The sequence below is a fragment of the Glandiceps talaboti genome, chromosome 7, assembly GCF_964340395.1.
Source record: "Glandiceps talaboti chromosome 7, keGlaTala1.1, whole genome shotgun sequence".
Taxonomy (NCBI): Eukaryota; Metazoa; Hemichordata; class Enteropneusta; family Spengelidae; genus Glandiceps; species Glandiceps talaboti.
The window spans coordinates 10,750,894-10,766,732 of NC_135555.1; the positions used below are offsets into that span (position 1 = coordinate 10,750,894).

General features: G+C 34.9%; 1 protein-coding gene across 1 annotated transcript; it reads left to right on the plus strand.

The window, feature by feature from the left end:
* Positions 1-126: 126 nt before the first annotated feature.
* On the plus strand, positions 127-14,519 carry LOC144437622 (partitioning defective 6 homolog beta-like). The gene is made up of 3 exons (XM_078126603.1): positions 127-286; positions 2,529-2,751; positions 12,498-14,519. Exons 1-3 carry the CDS (start codon positions 212-214, stop codon positions 13,151-13,153), a joined length of 954 nt encoding a protein of 317 aa, XP_077982729.1. The 5' UTR covers positions 127-211; the 3' UTR covers positions 13,154-14,519.
* Positions 14,520-15,839: the final 1,320 nt, after the last annotated feature.

Genomic DNA, 15,839 nt, shown 5'->3' on the forward strand with positions numbered 1-15,839 from the left:
TTGATTACCAATTTTATCTAAAAGCATTCTCTTTTCCAACGGAGAGTGTGACTGCGTTCTCTAAAACGAGGCTAACCGGAAGCAGGGGATCCTGTGACGTCACTATAGTCGGTTTGCTGGTGTTGATTTCTCGCTCACAAAGTTCGCGGCAGAAGTATTGAAATTTATGACAATTTCCTGGAGTAACTCATGATCGTGATACTTCCCAGTAATGAACATGTCTGTAGAAGTGAACACGTTCACGTATAAGGTTCCTAATAATGGTTTTGTGGAAACTAAAAGTAAGGTAAGTACGACGTTTTTGGAACACTTTCTGTGTGGTAAATGTACAGACGCCCGAACTGGTCCTTATCTCGCTCGAAGGGTGTGATTCACTGCAGGCACAGCAGTATATATCTTGAAGGTGCGGTGGCTATCTTTGTAATTCGATCGGGTTCACAAATGACCCGGTGGCAGCTTATAATGCTACAACTGTCATGTTGTAACGTGCGATCAGCCGAGATTCGAATTCTAACAATGACATGAAGCCCTAGACGTTCCCAGAATTGCACGTACCACTGTATTATCACGATCTGGTCCGTGTTGTCAATTTGCAACCAATCTGTTCATACACACGAAGTAAAAAAAAACTTTCACATGTCGCGTTGTTTACAAGGTGTGGTCTTTGACGAGTTACATAATATCGGATCACACAGGAATGCGTCTTTCGTGTCCGTATATTTTTCTGAAACTGTCAAAAAATGTGAAGTAGAAATACCACAGCCCTGAGTAAGTAACTTTTATCAAACTATGCAAGTGTGTACTTTATACGCCTTAAATTGTTGACACACCTGAATAGCCTGGCCGAATTAACATTGTATTGTACTCTGTGTAAACTGTAGGGGCCAAGGTCTACATATATGTAACACATGTATCACATTACACTATTGTAGTATTTTACAAAGTTTGAAAAAACTGCTATTTTTGTAATAATGGTATTTCCACACACACACACACCCTCCATTAAAAAGAATTAAAAGATTATGACAAATAACAGAGAAGATTATTTGGGATGGGCAAGGTTGAAAATTAAATTAAATTCCAACATGATAAAAGAAATATGTGGTATTGTTACATCAGATTATTATTAATTAAAACATAAAGATGACCTCGTTAATGATGTATGGCATTGATGACCTTGTAATTAAACTGGTATTATGATGGCTGTTGTCTTTAATCAGTGTGTTTATTTTTAGTCATTGCTGTAATGAACATCCCAATGTTTATGATATAAGTTCATGCATGGGTCATGAGACATTAGTAGCTTCATCTAGCTGCTAGTTTATTTATATATCTTGTTATTATGTAAGTCTAAATTTTCTTCTTCAAGTGTTGTAATCCAAATGTACACAGTGTTAAGAGTATTACTGTCAATATTTCAACTAAGATATATCAATGAACAAAGTACATCTATAGTTACACGGATTAAAGTAACCATGGCGACATCCTTCATTATCATAGTAATTATGAATATAATTGACACTGTGAGTAGTGTTGTTATGGGTCAAGTATTTGTTTTAAACCAAAGGCACAGATTAGAGTGCTTTGCTTACAACTGGACAATAGCTTGTACTGTATGTTGTGATTTGTTTATCTTTCACCGTGCTTACTTTGTTGTGATCACATTTTTTAGAATTGATACACTCCTGTACTTCCATGCTTAGTTTATTATGACACTCAGATGTAATCGTTTGTAGATATCTACACAAGGCTAGCATTTGTTTCTTGTCGACATATACCATTCTGATAACTTGTATTAAGTTGTAATACATGTGAAACATGTGAAAGAGTTGATCAATTGAGACACTTCATTTTTTTTAAATAAAAAAGAATGAAGTATGTGTGTGTGTGTGTGTGTGTCACAGTGTGTGTGTGTGTGTGTGTGTGTGTGTGTGTGAGTGTGTTTTATATGGATGGCTAGCTCATCTACTGCCCTACGTTGTAGTCTAGTGCTATCCTACATTGAATCTCAAGATTTACATCTATGTTGAGGGTCAGAGATGATTCGATACCATATTAGTATCTAGACTAGGATTTCTGGATCTATGACCCCTTGACCCCTGCTACACTATGTTCTACATCCCACCTGTAATGATACCAATTTGATGTAGAATGTAGGTCACAGATCATTGAGTTGAAAGAGTTGTCTTAGTCTCTGATTCTCACTATTTCCTGTCAAGCCTACCTTCCTTGAGATAGCAATACCATGATAACTTTGTGGGCTACCAACCAGTAGACAGGCTAGTGGATTGCAGAAGTTTTGGGTTAAGAACACAAAAGGCATTTGGAACTGGTCAAATTGTTTGCCAGCACAAAGTATAGATCTAAACATATTGTTATGCAGATATTTATTCTATGCACATTCCAATAATAACAATCAACATTATTGAATAGTGTACAGTATGAATACCTGCCAGTACAAATGAAAAAGAAAAATGTATTAATCCGATTATTTGCTGAAAATATTTTCTTTGATCTTACCGTTACAGTTTGAGGCAGAATTTCGTCGATTTGGTCTGGATCCAGCTAATTTAGACAAATATGAAGATTTGTATAAGTTTCTTGAAAGACTTCACAGTCTTGAAGACATTCCATTTACAGTCAGTTATACCGATCCACAGAATGATTTGCTACCCATAAATAATGATGACAATTACCATAAAGCAATAATGACTGCGAAACCGTTACTACGGATACATGTCATGAGGAAAGGTAAGATTATCAACATTTTTAAATGGAATTTTTTTTTTTAGTTTAGAAGTATTGGATTGTGCTTTACTGTAAACGTATACTTTAAATCATGTAGATCGACCTTGAAGTGAATGATTTATTTGGGTTGACCTGACTGCCTCTAGGTGAACGGTGAAAGCTATTAAGTGTTAAAGTTGACTTGTGGTAGTTGTTGGAGGGGGTTTCCCCCTCCCCCTGTTGCACTTATAGTTATATGTCAGACTTAGTTAAAGCAAACATCTGGCAGTACATCAACTGTTGTCACGGTAACACCCAGGTTTGGAAACTAGGCTACAAAGGACATGCTTGTAAAGTTATGTTACTATTACTAGCACTGCAAACAATATATATGGTATAACTTAATGATCTTAGCCTGAGTTTTAACCACTGGAGGTGTGCTTGGATCAACTTTTATACCTCAATAAATTCACCACTGGTTGTCAAAGTAGAGAAGTACAGGTGCATGTACTCTTGGCATAATATGAACCCAGATACTTTGAATGTCTTTCTCATCAGGGTACTAAATTAAATGCTCTTTATGTCAGGAACAGTTGTGTTCAAGAATGCAGCCGAGGGTAATGATATGTTAATGTCTAACATGAAAAGTAAATACATGCATGGCCTTTAATATGCAACAGCTGATTAAGGGTTTTAGATTTATTTCATTACCACAATCAGTAGTGTTGTAAAACTGTTACAATAAAACGACTATTTGTCAAACATATATATGTAGTTTATTTCAACATCATGAAGGTTTATTACCAATTGTTTATGGTTGTCAGAGGCTTAGAACAAACTTTGCATATACCTGTCAAATTTATCACAGCCATTCCCCATCATGATTTGGTATGCAAATGATGACCTTGTGAGCTGACATTGATACTGAATGCTCAAATTTGAACTTGATGATTCAACTTGGTAATGAATAAGCCACTGACACGCCCCTCACTGACATGCTCCTCACTGCTACCCCCAAACAAAAGTTGTAGAAAATGTATTGAGTCAATTTTGCTGTTTCTCATATCTTTATTTAGACAAGTCTGGTGAGCATTAAATCTCAAAATCTCTCTTTTCTGGGGTAAAAAAATGATCTGATACCATGTGTAGCATAGACATGAATACATTATAATTCCTTCCTGTGATTGGTTGAAATCTAACATTTTACAAATCATATGAGAGTTCAAAATCCTAAATACCCCAAAATGTTAGACTCCCATTGTGTTGGATTATAGATATCACATCTGTGTGAGCCATTGGATTGTATTTGTAAATGGAATCAGTCATTTGTACAGGACTAAATTTTGTCTCTAGTTTTACCGAGGTTAGATAGCACTAAAACTAATGAAAACAAGTGGTGTCCCAGGTTATCCAACCTACTGTAGTGTAGGACTATACGCAGCAAATACCTTGAAATTATTTTAATCAACCCAAAACTGGTCAAACATATTTTTATAATTTGTGGGGGCTATAACTTGAAAAGGTATCTAAAAATCAATGGATGTTGTTAGTTTATATAGAGTAATTTTATTACAAATTAAAAGCTTGGTCTATAAATGTTAGATTTAGTCTGTCAGTGTCATGGAAAGCATTCACACACAGTGACCCACATACCTACATACACACATACATAGTGACACACAGAGACACATACACAACACAGTGACAAACAAAACTGACACATAGACACATACAGTGAGTGACACAACTTGACGAAATCAAAAAGAATTTTGTGTTATTCAATTTATTCCACTTCCAGGGTACTTGCATACTGCTTTCTTGCAGTGAATAAGTATATATTATGAGAACTACAAAATAGAAAATGTGTGACTGTCTTTATTCCACTTAACATGAGGAGATTTACAAAATCTACAAAATAATAGATTAGTTGTCATCACCTTCCCAGTACAGTAGCTGACAAATAGCCTTCCAACAGTTATTTAACCAACTTACTGTAGATATAAATAGTTCGCTGTGTGAATAAAAGAAAAGCCTACCTCACCTTGAGGTTCTTGCAGTTGTTCAGTTCCTTATATAACTACATACTTCAGTCAAAATAATAGCCTTTCTAGATGATTACCACCACCATGCAAAATAACAACTGCTTCAGATTTGTAAAATAAACAAAAGAAAAATACAAGGTAACTATGGCATATTGTTTCACTTACTGAAATAAGTGTAATTTGTCTCCAATTTAGGGCAAATTAGCAATCGAATGCTGAACAAGTTGGCGGACATTGGCATTTAGTTAAGTGCTGTTTAGGCTTACAAATTTCTTCTCTTTTTTTGTCTGAGATAATGATAGTGTTTTAGTTGTGGTTATTATTGAATGGCATGAAATTGTCCACACAGTTACATAGCACTAAAGTTTAGGAGCTCCTTATCTGTATTTCAATTTAGTTAACCACACAAACTGCTGAATTTTTTCTTTACTGCTACCCAAATTTCAAACATATGGTGCTTCACCTCTCCCCCCCCCTCCCCTCTCTCCACAGCATAGAAATTTTTGGAAAATTATATTTCCCCACTTTCTGGTACTGGAGGTTCGAAAACCTTCAGCCAAAAAAAAGGGCAGAAAACCCCCCAAGGTTTGTACTTTTATGAGCATTACTCACTGCATACTAAAAGTAATCCATATTAACTTCAAAGTGGTAGAAACACCAATGGTTAATGATCTGAAATAAAAGTGAAGTACTTAAAGAGAACAGACTAACTTACATATAGTTGGGGTGATGGCCAGTCTGCCAGACTCATTACAACATAGGGCCAGGTGGTATTTCACACATAATATGGTGAACTTTTCTAGGACAGATTGAAACTGTTTCTTGGATGTAACAATAATCCAATGTACTAATATATTGTAGTATTGATTTAAATATCACTTTTTGTCCCATTTATATCTTTTATGTATATTCAAAAGGGAATTCAGCGTTTGAGTTTGCAAATTTTGAATAACAATTTGGACATTATTTAGTGCTGATGGCAAACCTAAAGAACGACTACTTTTACACAAAATTTTAAAATGTGAAGTGTGTTTCTTAGCATATTAGAAATATTCAAGTTTAATTGTGTTCTTGGTGCTATATTTGATGACTTGTGAAGAATTCTGACAAAATGTATGACATGGAAATACGTGTAGTACAACGAACGCTACAGTGTTACATACATGCATATACACACAGTAGGGACCTATCCAGCATGGAATAATGTATCAAGGACATATTCCATGAAATCAGATCTGTTCTCAGCTGGAATTTGATACTGTCTAATATTGTCGGTACACACTACTTGAATGAATGAAACTAGTGAGCGGATATTGCCACTGCCAATACTTTCAGCCAGTATCCTGTGTGTATATAAAATAATTTAATATTGCTGTCAAAATGTCGTCTGCTCAATGTTTGAGATAACATTGCTGTTTTACTTGTTTTCTTCATTCACAGAGTAATTCAACCACAATATTTTGTCATTGTTATCATCTGTTACTAGTGTTAGGCGTGTCAGGGACATTTAATATATCATTAATATTTTGGTTGTAAATATACATATATATATTTAATGTTTGTGTTTTTGAGTAAGAGAACCACATGTTTTGAAAAATACAAGATTGCACTAATTTTCTAAAAGTGTTGAAATATTGCTTTCTTCTTTACCACATTATGAAATCCATGTCTTACAAAATTGCCCTGATTTTCCAGAAGTGTACACAATTTTGTTTCGAAATTCTATTTGTTGCTGAAGCCCACAAATTTGAAGATAAAAATGATTTGCACTCATTTTCCAAAAGGGATAGCAATGTTGTTCTCGATTCTTTCCCAGTAAAATGTTTACTTGAAGTCATTAATTAAATAAAAATACAAATAGTATTAAAAAAATTGATACAGTTTTCACAAAGTAAAAATGTTGTGCTCAATTCTGTAACACATATACACACCATCGTGTGGCCTTAGTCAAGTGCTATCCCTCATTGAATCTTAAGATCTCTCTTCACTAGAGATGATTCGGTACCACTTTGGCATCCAGACTATGTGAACTAGAAGTCTGTGACTTGGAAATTAAAAAAAAGGCACGGATTTCAATATTTTTTTGAAATGTTCTACATTATTTGTTCAAAAAACATACCAAGTTTATTTTGAAATGATATCCATATGCTTGACTACAGTATCAGTTTGGTTGACCTCTCTGTGGCCTGTAAGTATAAGTCAACGAATAAATTGGAGTATTTGGGAAAGGTGCTAGGAAGGTCACACAGCTCAGTCAATGTTGTTTATTTTAACTGTATATACATACTTTATAAAGATAAACATCATCAGGTGAGATAAATGCATAAATTATGTGTTGTCACAATAGCATTTCACAACTATTTCTGGTATTTTTATTGCATGGCCAAGCAAGCATTAAGCATAGAATACCAGGGTTCTGAGAGAGTTCACCTTACACGACTATATAAATGCTACCAGCAACAAAATTCGTCAATGTACTATAATGTGAAGGACAGTTATCATTTGAAATTGATATTTCACGTGATGTATGAAATACCAGAATGAATGTTCACTGAAGTATGAATGGTGGGAAATATGATACACATTAATTTGCAGATGAATGAAAATGCTTGGCAGTATGGTCTATATAAAAAATGAATTATTGGTTATATTAGAATGAGTAATGTTTTAAAGAACAGAAAGGTCATTTTAAAACCAATTACACGATTGTTATTTGAGATAATAGATTTTAAATATTGCAGGTCTGAAAAAATTATGTGTGCATGGAATTCATTGTGTAGGTTACATTGCAGGTTCTATTTTAGACTCTTTTTAGAACCATAATTAGGAAGGTTTCTCTTATTGAAAGGTTGAACCATTTATTGAGTAAACTTTATTTGTATCAAACTTTGTTTCATTGTCCCATTTGTAATTTTTGTCCTACATAAATGCGAACTACCCCACAGGTCAAATATCTAGCCAAACTTGAGATACCAGTAGAACTAGCCTAGAGGCAAGTATTAATGTGGGCATTTTGACTATTGTCTCCACTCTCGCCTAGCATTTCCCCAATGGTTGTGTATTGGACACTGCAACATTCATAAAAACCCAATATTAATTTGTGCCAGATTTCTGACAGACGTTTCATTAAAGTGAAACGCTGCTACGTAGAGTTGGGAAAATATTATGTGTGAGGGGAGATGATCATCTGTAACGTACGCTGTGATGGGGTGACCTCAGAGGAGGACGGTAAGGGCGGAACGACATGTTGCATCTTACAGTCTAGAGGGATGATAGTCAAAAATCCCCCCCCCCCCCCCAACTCCATGTACTTGACTCTAGGCGGGAGCAGAACAAATAAGTGAAGAATTGCTAATTATATAATTGTACTGTTCAGTGGTTTGAGAGTGGACCTTGTATATACATGTTATCAATATCACACAGGCTTAGATCATAGGAATATATATTTACAACAATAGCAGTAAGCTATGGTAGAAAGTTATTATGAATCTGTATGGGTGCCACAAAAATGTTACTGTTTCATTGATTTGAGAAGTAGCGCGGAGACTATCTGATTCCATACACTGCATATACTGGGTGGCTTGACTCTACAATGTATACCATTACCAATGACATTTTCGAGCCAGAGAGCCAAGCCTCTGTGAAATTTGAGATGGAACTTTGCATATACATGCAATCAATAATCATACAAGGTGACATAAATTTGATATTTTCAATAACACCAGTAAACTATGATATGTATTTCTGAAACTTTACTCTGTTGATGCTATACCAATGTTGTTTGAAAATATATCTATTTGTCACTGCGAATGGTGATCGGAACATGGATTTGAAAACTCTATTCAAACCAACGACAGTACAGTAGGAGACAGACTAGACTAAATTGTTTATAAAAGTTTAGAATTACTAGTATTAAAACTATAATTGGACATAAAGTTTCTATACAAGTTCTTTTGAACAAAATGTATGATAATTATTATTGTATGAATGATCTTGCTCAGTTACAGACTAAATCCCTCACCAATTTCAACAAAGTGTTTCACAATATTATCTCTACCAAAGTGTATAGAAACATTCCACTCACCAAACAATATAATATTTAACACATGGTCTGTATACAATGTGTTGAAAACGCCATAACAAGTCAGTGAAAGTCAATCTATGTAACCTCAAACAGTTGTCAATGAACAATCTGTACTTGTGTGTACACGCACTCGTAGGATTAATGATAAAAAAGGGAGGCATTCAAACATCCATGCTTTCAAACTGTCTAAATTCAAATATTTAATGTTTAATCACAAGTAATGTTGCATGTTGGTCTATAGAACTGTTAAACAAGTGTCGCCATTGTTGAACGGTAGCTTATCTCAATCACCTGGTGTCTACAAAAAAAAAACCCTAAGTAGACAAACTGTATTCTCAATTAGTAGGTGTGTGATCATTAGGGTGCAGGAAATCTCTCTTTTGTACAATGCTGAGCTATTCTGACATAGTTTGATGAGTTTGAGGTGAAGTACTGTAGGCGTTGTTGGTTTAAGAAGTGGGTTGATAGTAAACACAGTATTCAACAGGCATAGGAAGTCATATATAAAGTGTGATGTACTATTACTACTAGATAATGAAGCATGCAAAGTAGCTGTTGTCAATCAGCATGTATACAAGCAGAATAATGTATAGAGTGGAATGTGTTCCTGTTCTACTCAGCATGGTAGCCAGGAATCCAGGCTGTCATGTTCTTCAACTTCTGAATATACATATGTACATGTACATACACATGATGTATGTAGTACATGTACAATCACAGGGAACTCAGTTAGTTTTGTTTATGAAAACAAACAAACAAACAAACAAACAAACAAATGAACAAACACATAGATAAATGAATGAATAAATGCTGACAAACATCAACAATAGAGTAATCACAAATCAGTATTAACAAGAATGGAATGTTTTGCAGTATCAAGAATTAGTGAGTGTATGTTTTCCGATATGTAAAGTAGTCACAATTCCTAACCCCCAGGAGTTGACTAATTCTTGATACTGCCAAACCTTCATTATTGTTGATACTGATTTGTGATTACTTTATTGTTGATGTTTGTCAGTATTTATTTATTTATTTATTCATTTATTTATTTATTTACTTACTAGTATTTATTTATGTATTTGTTTGTTTGTTTGTTTTCGTTTAAAAAAAAAAATTAACTGAGCTTGAGTTCCCTGTTGTACAATTTGTGCTATTTGTAGCCTGGAGTCTGTGCTTTTTGCAATGTAATATGACTTGGAGTCTGAAATCTATGTTGTCTCCTTCTGTAACAATTAAAACATGATTATTTGTAGCAATATAGCATAATAATTTGTAGCTTTTGTGAATTTGAATCCATGTACATGGTGTTCCATGCTATAGGATGGCTATTTTTAGCAAGGAATCCATGCTGTCCTGTTATACACCTATAGCATGGCTATTTGTAGCCTGGAATCCATACTGTCCTGTTCTACAGTATAACATGGCTATTTATCACCTGGAATCCATACTGTCCTGTTCTACAGTATAACATGGCTATTTATCACCTGGAATCCACACTGCTGTACTGTTCTACAGTATTATAGCTGTTTGTAGTAGCTTGGAATCCATACTGTCCTGTTCTATATTGTATAGCCTGGAATTCATATTGTCATATGCTACAATACAACATGGCTATTTGTAGCCTGGATTGATGCCCATGCTTGTCCTGTTCTACATACATGGAAAGATAGGAAATGAATATGATGTATTAGCTGACAAAATAACAGTAAATGTGCAGCGTTGAAGAATAACCAGCAGGTGCCAACTTGAAATAATATCAATCTAGCAAACACAAGAGCAAAAAAAATGGAAATCTGAAATATGTAGTATCTCCTAATGAAGAATTCTCTTGTCTGTATATACACTCCATTGGCTTCCAGTACCCACATACACATTATATACATTGTACAGTGTGTGGTCAGTCAAATGGAAATTTTAACAAAATGGCAACCTACTCTGTTCAGTATACATTGGTCAGAGAAAACTTTTAATAAAAAGGAGACTAGAATTAGATTATAAGTTACAATTACAAATATAATGTTACACATTACATAAAAATTTAACAAGTATTGATTTTTAGTTTTTATATAGTCCATTGTAATGTATACCCACTTCATGTCTGTGACCCCAGGCCTCTGTCAAAGGTATTTGACATACTAAAATCATAAATGCAAAATGTGTCCAAATTACAAGCAGTGTGAATGAGAGAACACATGACTTTTAGGCCCTTCCACATCAAATATACCATGTAAAAATAGATGGGAAGCAAGCTGTGCCTGTTATAAACTAATACTTAACTACTACTAGTTGTTGTATTTATGAGTTGCCCTTGGCCATATCGTGCCTTAATGTTTACCACTCACTTGAAATTAGACTCTGTACCAGTATGTAGGTCAGCGGATTGTTGCAACTGAAAGGAAAGTGGAGTAAAGTGCCCTTAGGCTGAAAAAAACATTATGTAGTATGTACTAGTAGGGTTTTTTCACTACAGTGAATGAATATGTTTACTTGCTATTTGGAGACTGAGAACACTTACATAATCAGTACAGGGTGAAACCAGATTTGTGAAATGTTTTATTTCTTGACTGGCACTTTAGAAAGGAGTGTACACTACTTGGGTGATAATAATAGCCCAGCATGCTAAGTTTTAAAAAAATGCCACTTTACTACTTTAGAAGCAAGAACAGCAGGAATTCTAGGATAACAATTTTACATTTGCTACTACATTGTATGTGTGCCATTAATTTCACTATCACCATGAAATATGGTTTCCTGTTTAGTAAGATTATTTTTTTTTTCATGACATGTGATGCAACTTCTTTCTTTAGGCAGTTTCCAAATAGTTGACAATCCAATGTACGAAGTGTATACTATATATATACATCATGATTTAATATACAATTTTTCATGATATAAAGAACATGTATATTTTCATGCTGAACACATTGGCAACATGATAGTCAAAGTTCACTGAAAAAAACAACATCCTTTCCTACTTTAATCTGCAATAGATGAAACTGGAACATTGTTGGGGCAGTTTTATTACATGACCTTTAACACATAATGACTTACATCCTGAAATATATGATGTATATTGGAGCTCATTCAAGTATATTAAAACTTATATGTGTAGCTGTATAGACAGGGTTAGTCCAGTGACTTGGCTTTCTGTCTTGACAATGTCAGTCACCTAAACAGCCAGTATGTTGTGTCAGATATTGAACTCTTTGGACTAACACCATTTACAGTTGCAGGATTCATGTGATATTTTCTTTTAGAAAACAACAAGCTAAGTAATAATACATATACATGTCCCTGTGGCTAACACAGGGTTGCAGTTACACAGATCCTCTAATGGAAGGCAAGAGGAGAAATTAAACCTGTTACCATGTTTGCAAGCCAGCGTATTTTTTCAGCTTTCACAAAAAAGTACATGTTCCTCTCTGGGATGTGTTCTACCATCACCTCTATGAGACCAGGTGGTTTTGCTACACTGGTCTACTACTAGTCAGTAGTACTAGTTTTTACAAGTTTTTCAGTTCACATGATTCAGGGAATGGAATTCAATAGTTTGTGTACAAGTCTGCCATCACCAAATATAATAAGCAGTTTCATCCTCCGATTTACATGATTTTTTCATCCCTTCTTATTCCTTTTATTATCAGGTGAAGTGCCAGAGAATTATATATCATCAAAGAAGAAAAATCGACTAAGTGCATATTTGGGGAACAACCCACCTAAGAAAACAAATAGGGCAATCGGTCTACCTGAAGACTTCCGCAGGGTGTCAGCAATCATTGATGTGGACGTTGTGCCAGAACAACATCGAAGAGTGCGCCTTCATAAACATGGATCGGATAAACCGCTTGGATTTTACATTCGCGATGGAACCAGTGTGCGAGTTACCCCACATGGATTAGAAAAGGTGCCAGGTATATTTATATCTAGGCTTGTTCCTGGTGGACTCGCAGAAGGTACAGGACTGATAGCGGTCAACGACGAAGTCTTAGAAGTGAACGGAATTGAAGTCGCGGGCAAAACTTTAGATCAAGTTACGGACATGATGGTTGCGAACAGTTCAAATTTAATCATTACTGTAAAACCTGTCAATCAAAGGAATAACCTCACACCGAGGCGTAGTCGTAGAAGTTCATTGGACAGAAACTCTATGATATCAGCAGGGTCAGAACTTTCGACTCGTACAAACGAGGATGCGTCAGTTATTAATAGTGATGATGAGGACATTGTGCAAGACGTCAAAGACAATGCCACGGAACATAACAATAAAACAGACGAAGACAGTGCAGTTTATACTTTGTAACTCAGAAATGGGGGATTTTTTTTTCTTGAAGTTTAACTCGAAATGAGGGCATTGTAATCAAATTCACGCCATATGTGGATAGAGGTAGTATAACCTGAATATTTTATAATGCGAGGAAAATGATGTTTCTTAGCGTGGCACTGTTGTTTTACTAGTATCGTGCAGGGTTGTATGACTGTCTCAAAATGAATCAAATTCAGCAAGTCAAAAATGGAACTATGTTTATAGATGGCAGTACTCTGTTTGAAAGTTGAATGGTTGTGAGGCAGGCGATACTCAGGTGTTTTAAGGCCAATGTACACATTATTAAAGCTAAAAGGCACCACAACTAATCCGTACTTTGGTGTCTTAGGCCAGCATACACATTCATAACTCTAGGTGGTACTGCTAGTCGCGAATGTCTGTCTTGCTGATGTATGATGAAATTCCATGACTTGTGAGAGGGGGTCACTGTATTTTTTAAAACAAAATTGTGCTTTTTTGGAAATTGTTCGAATTTTGAGAATGAAAACCTATTTTATATCAATCATAACTGAATATTTTTTAGAAATAGTGAACTAAGAGGTAGTGTGTGCCTTAGAGAAAAATTGCAAATAATTCATGTAAATAATTAGTTTTGATATGCGGGGCTAATGAGGGGAAGGGTCGTGCTTTGTACATTGTCTTTTTCAACATCAAATGTGTATGATAAACATGGCTAACTTTGGGTCTTGAAAAATTGACAACACATGACTTCTGAAGTCGTGCATTTAGTTTGATTATTTTTTGGGGAGTTTGTATATTGGCCATCTGATGAGCATCTTTTCAACTGTGTTGTGATAATGAAAACTAGACTAATCAAATTAATACAATGCTATAGTATTTTTTTAGTAATCGTTTGGTCGGTGACATTGGGTACCCCCAAACAAGTGACCAGTCAAACAAACAGTTCACTGTCATAGTATTTCACAGCAATATTCTCTTATAAAAAATTGCCAAAAACTCAGCTTTTGATGTGAAATTAAAAAATGCGAATTTGTACATTCTAAATCTAATAATTGAATAACAACTTTTTGAACGATAACAGGATTAAATTCATACTAATTTGCTATTTGTAATTCTGATTGGTAAAATATTGACAAATACAGTGGTGTGCTCACTTTCAAGGATTTTAATTTTTTGATGAAAAAATTTGACAGTATTTGGACTTACAAAATGTCATTGAAAACTGTTTTCACTGAGATTTTTTGACTAGATTTTGTTCAGAGTCATCAGCTAAAAAAATCAATATCAAATGAATTAAAGGGACATGTTCCAGATCTGTCATTTTCTTTGTTTCATGTAAAGAATCACTTGTGTTAGTGCACTTACTAAAAAATATGTACATGTATTTAGCCCAGATAGTCAGTTTGTTACTACTGGGGTGGGGTAGGTGAGTGGTGGGATGGGGTAAGGGTTTATCTCAAGGAGAACTTGGGCAAGTAACACTAAGATGTTTCTGGGATAACATATATTTTGACAGCTTTATGCTTGTCTAGTTTGTTTACCTACAATCCTGATGCATACAATATCAATAACAATTTATGGGTCTACCCTGAAATAATGTGATGTTCTTTTAGGTTCTCTAAATGTGATGCTACAGATGTCCTGTTTACTATGTTTATTAGTAATAGTAATTCTTTACTTGAAAGAAAAATAACAGAAATGTTTTCAGATCTGGAATGTGTCCTTTGATAAATTACTATGTAATATTCTACTGTAGTACTTCCCCATGGGAGGTATCAAATCCCAAACCAACAATCCACCATATTCATCATCCCAAGGAGTCACAAGATTCATTTTCATGATCTAACTAAAGGGGAAGTATTGAATTTTTTTTCGTCTCCTCCCAGTCTGTACAGTGACATAATACACAAGGCAATCAGTTTTACATTGTGTGTCAGCACTTTAAATACTTTTAGAGTTCAAAGTTCAACAGGTCTGACAGTCTTAATGTGTTTGAACTCTGACCTGTACAGACAAACATATAAGGAAGTTGCTGGAAGGACTTACATGTAAACAGTAGTACTGGAAATAAATTCTGAAGTGAGCATATAAACATAAATCTCAACCTTTGAAATAATACTTTGCCACTGAATAATGTATGCCAGCAAATATCAGCTCTTTGTTTTATAAAGTGTACAGACACTCAAAATTGTCAGGTTATGTCTGCGGACCTGGCCCATCACTCCAAATTTTACTACACCCTCACCATGTTTGATTGAAAAGCCCTGTCATTGCCTTCCAGAATTTTTCTATTTCATTACAAACAATAGTACAAGTTGTTGAGACAGACAGATAGTTTTGCCTTGAGCAATGTTAGACAAAAGTAGAATGTTACCAACTATTTAGAGTGAAGTCACAGTAATGAGAGACTTGTAAACACAAACTCATATCTGCATAGTTTAATATATGACAGATCATTCGATTGAAGTGGCACAGTGTGTAATTCTCAGTACCTGCAATGGAATTTACCATCCAGGCACATCCCAAAGATAATGATCATTAGTGATTTCTTGCTGAACATCAAGACTTCCGCTCCATGTGCTACACATACATTACAATATGTGCGCTTGAAAATTAAAGTCGACCTTGTTCTATTTTAACCCCCTAGTGTGAGGTACGATGTTATTGCAGGTACTGAGAATTCTGTCCAGTCAATCTACAA

Coding starts and splice junctions, on each gene's coding strand:
- LOC144437622 (XM_078126603.1), top strand. CDS start 212: ATGAACATGTCTGTAGAAGTGAACACGTTCACGTATAAGGTTCCTAAT. Junction 287..2,528: donor TTGTGGAAACTAAAAGTAAG/GTAAGTACGACG, acceptor TTACCGTTACAG/TTTGAGGCAGAATTTCGTCG. Junction 2,752..12,497: donor GATACATGTCATGAGGAAAG/GTAAGATTATCA, acceptor TTTTATTATCAG/GTGAAGTGCCAGAGAATTAT.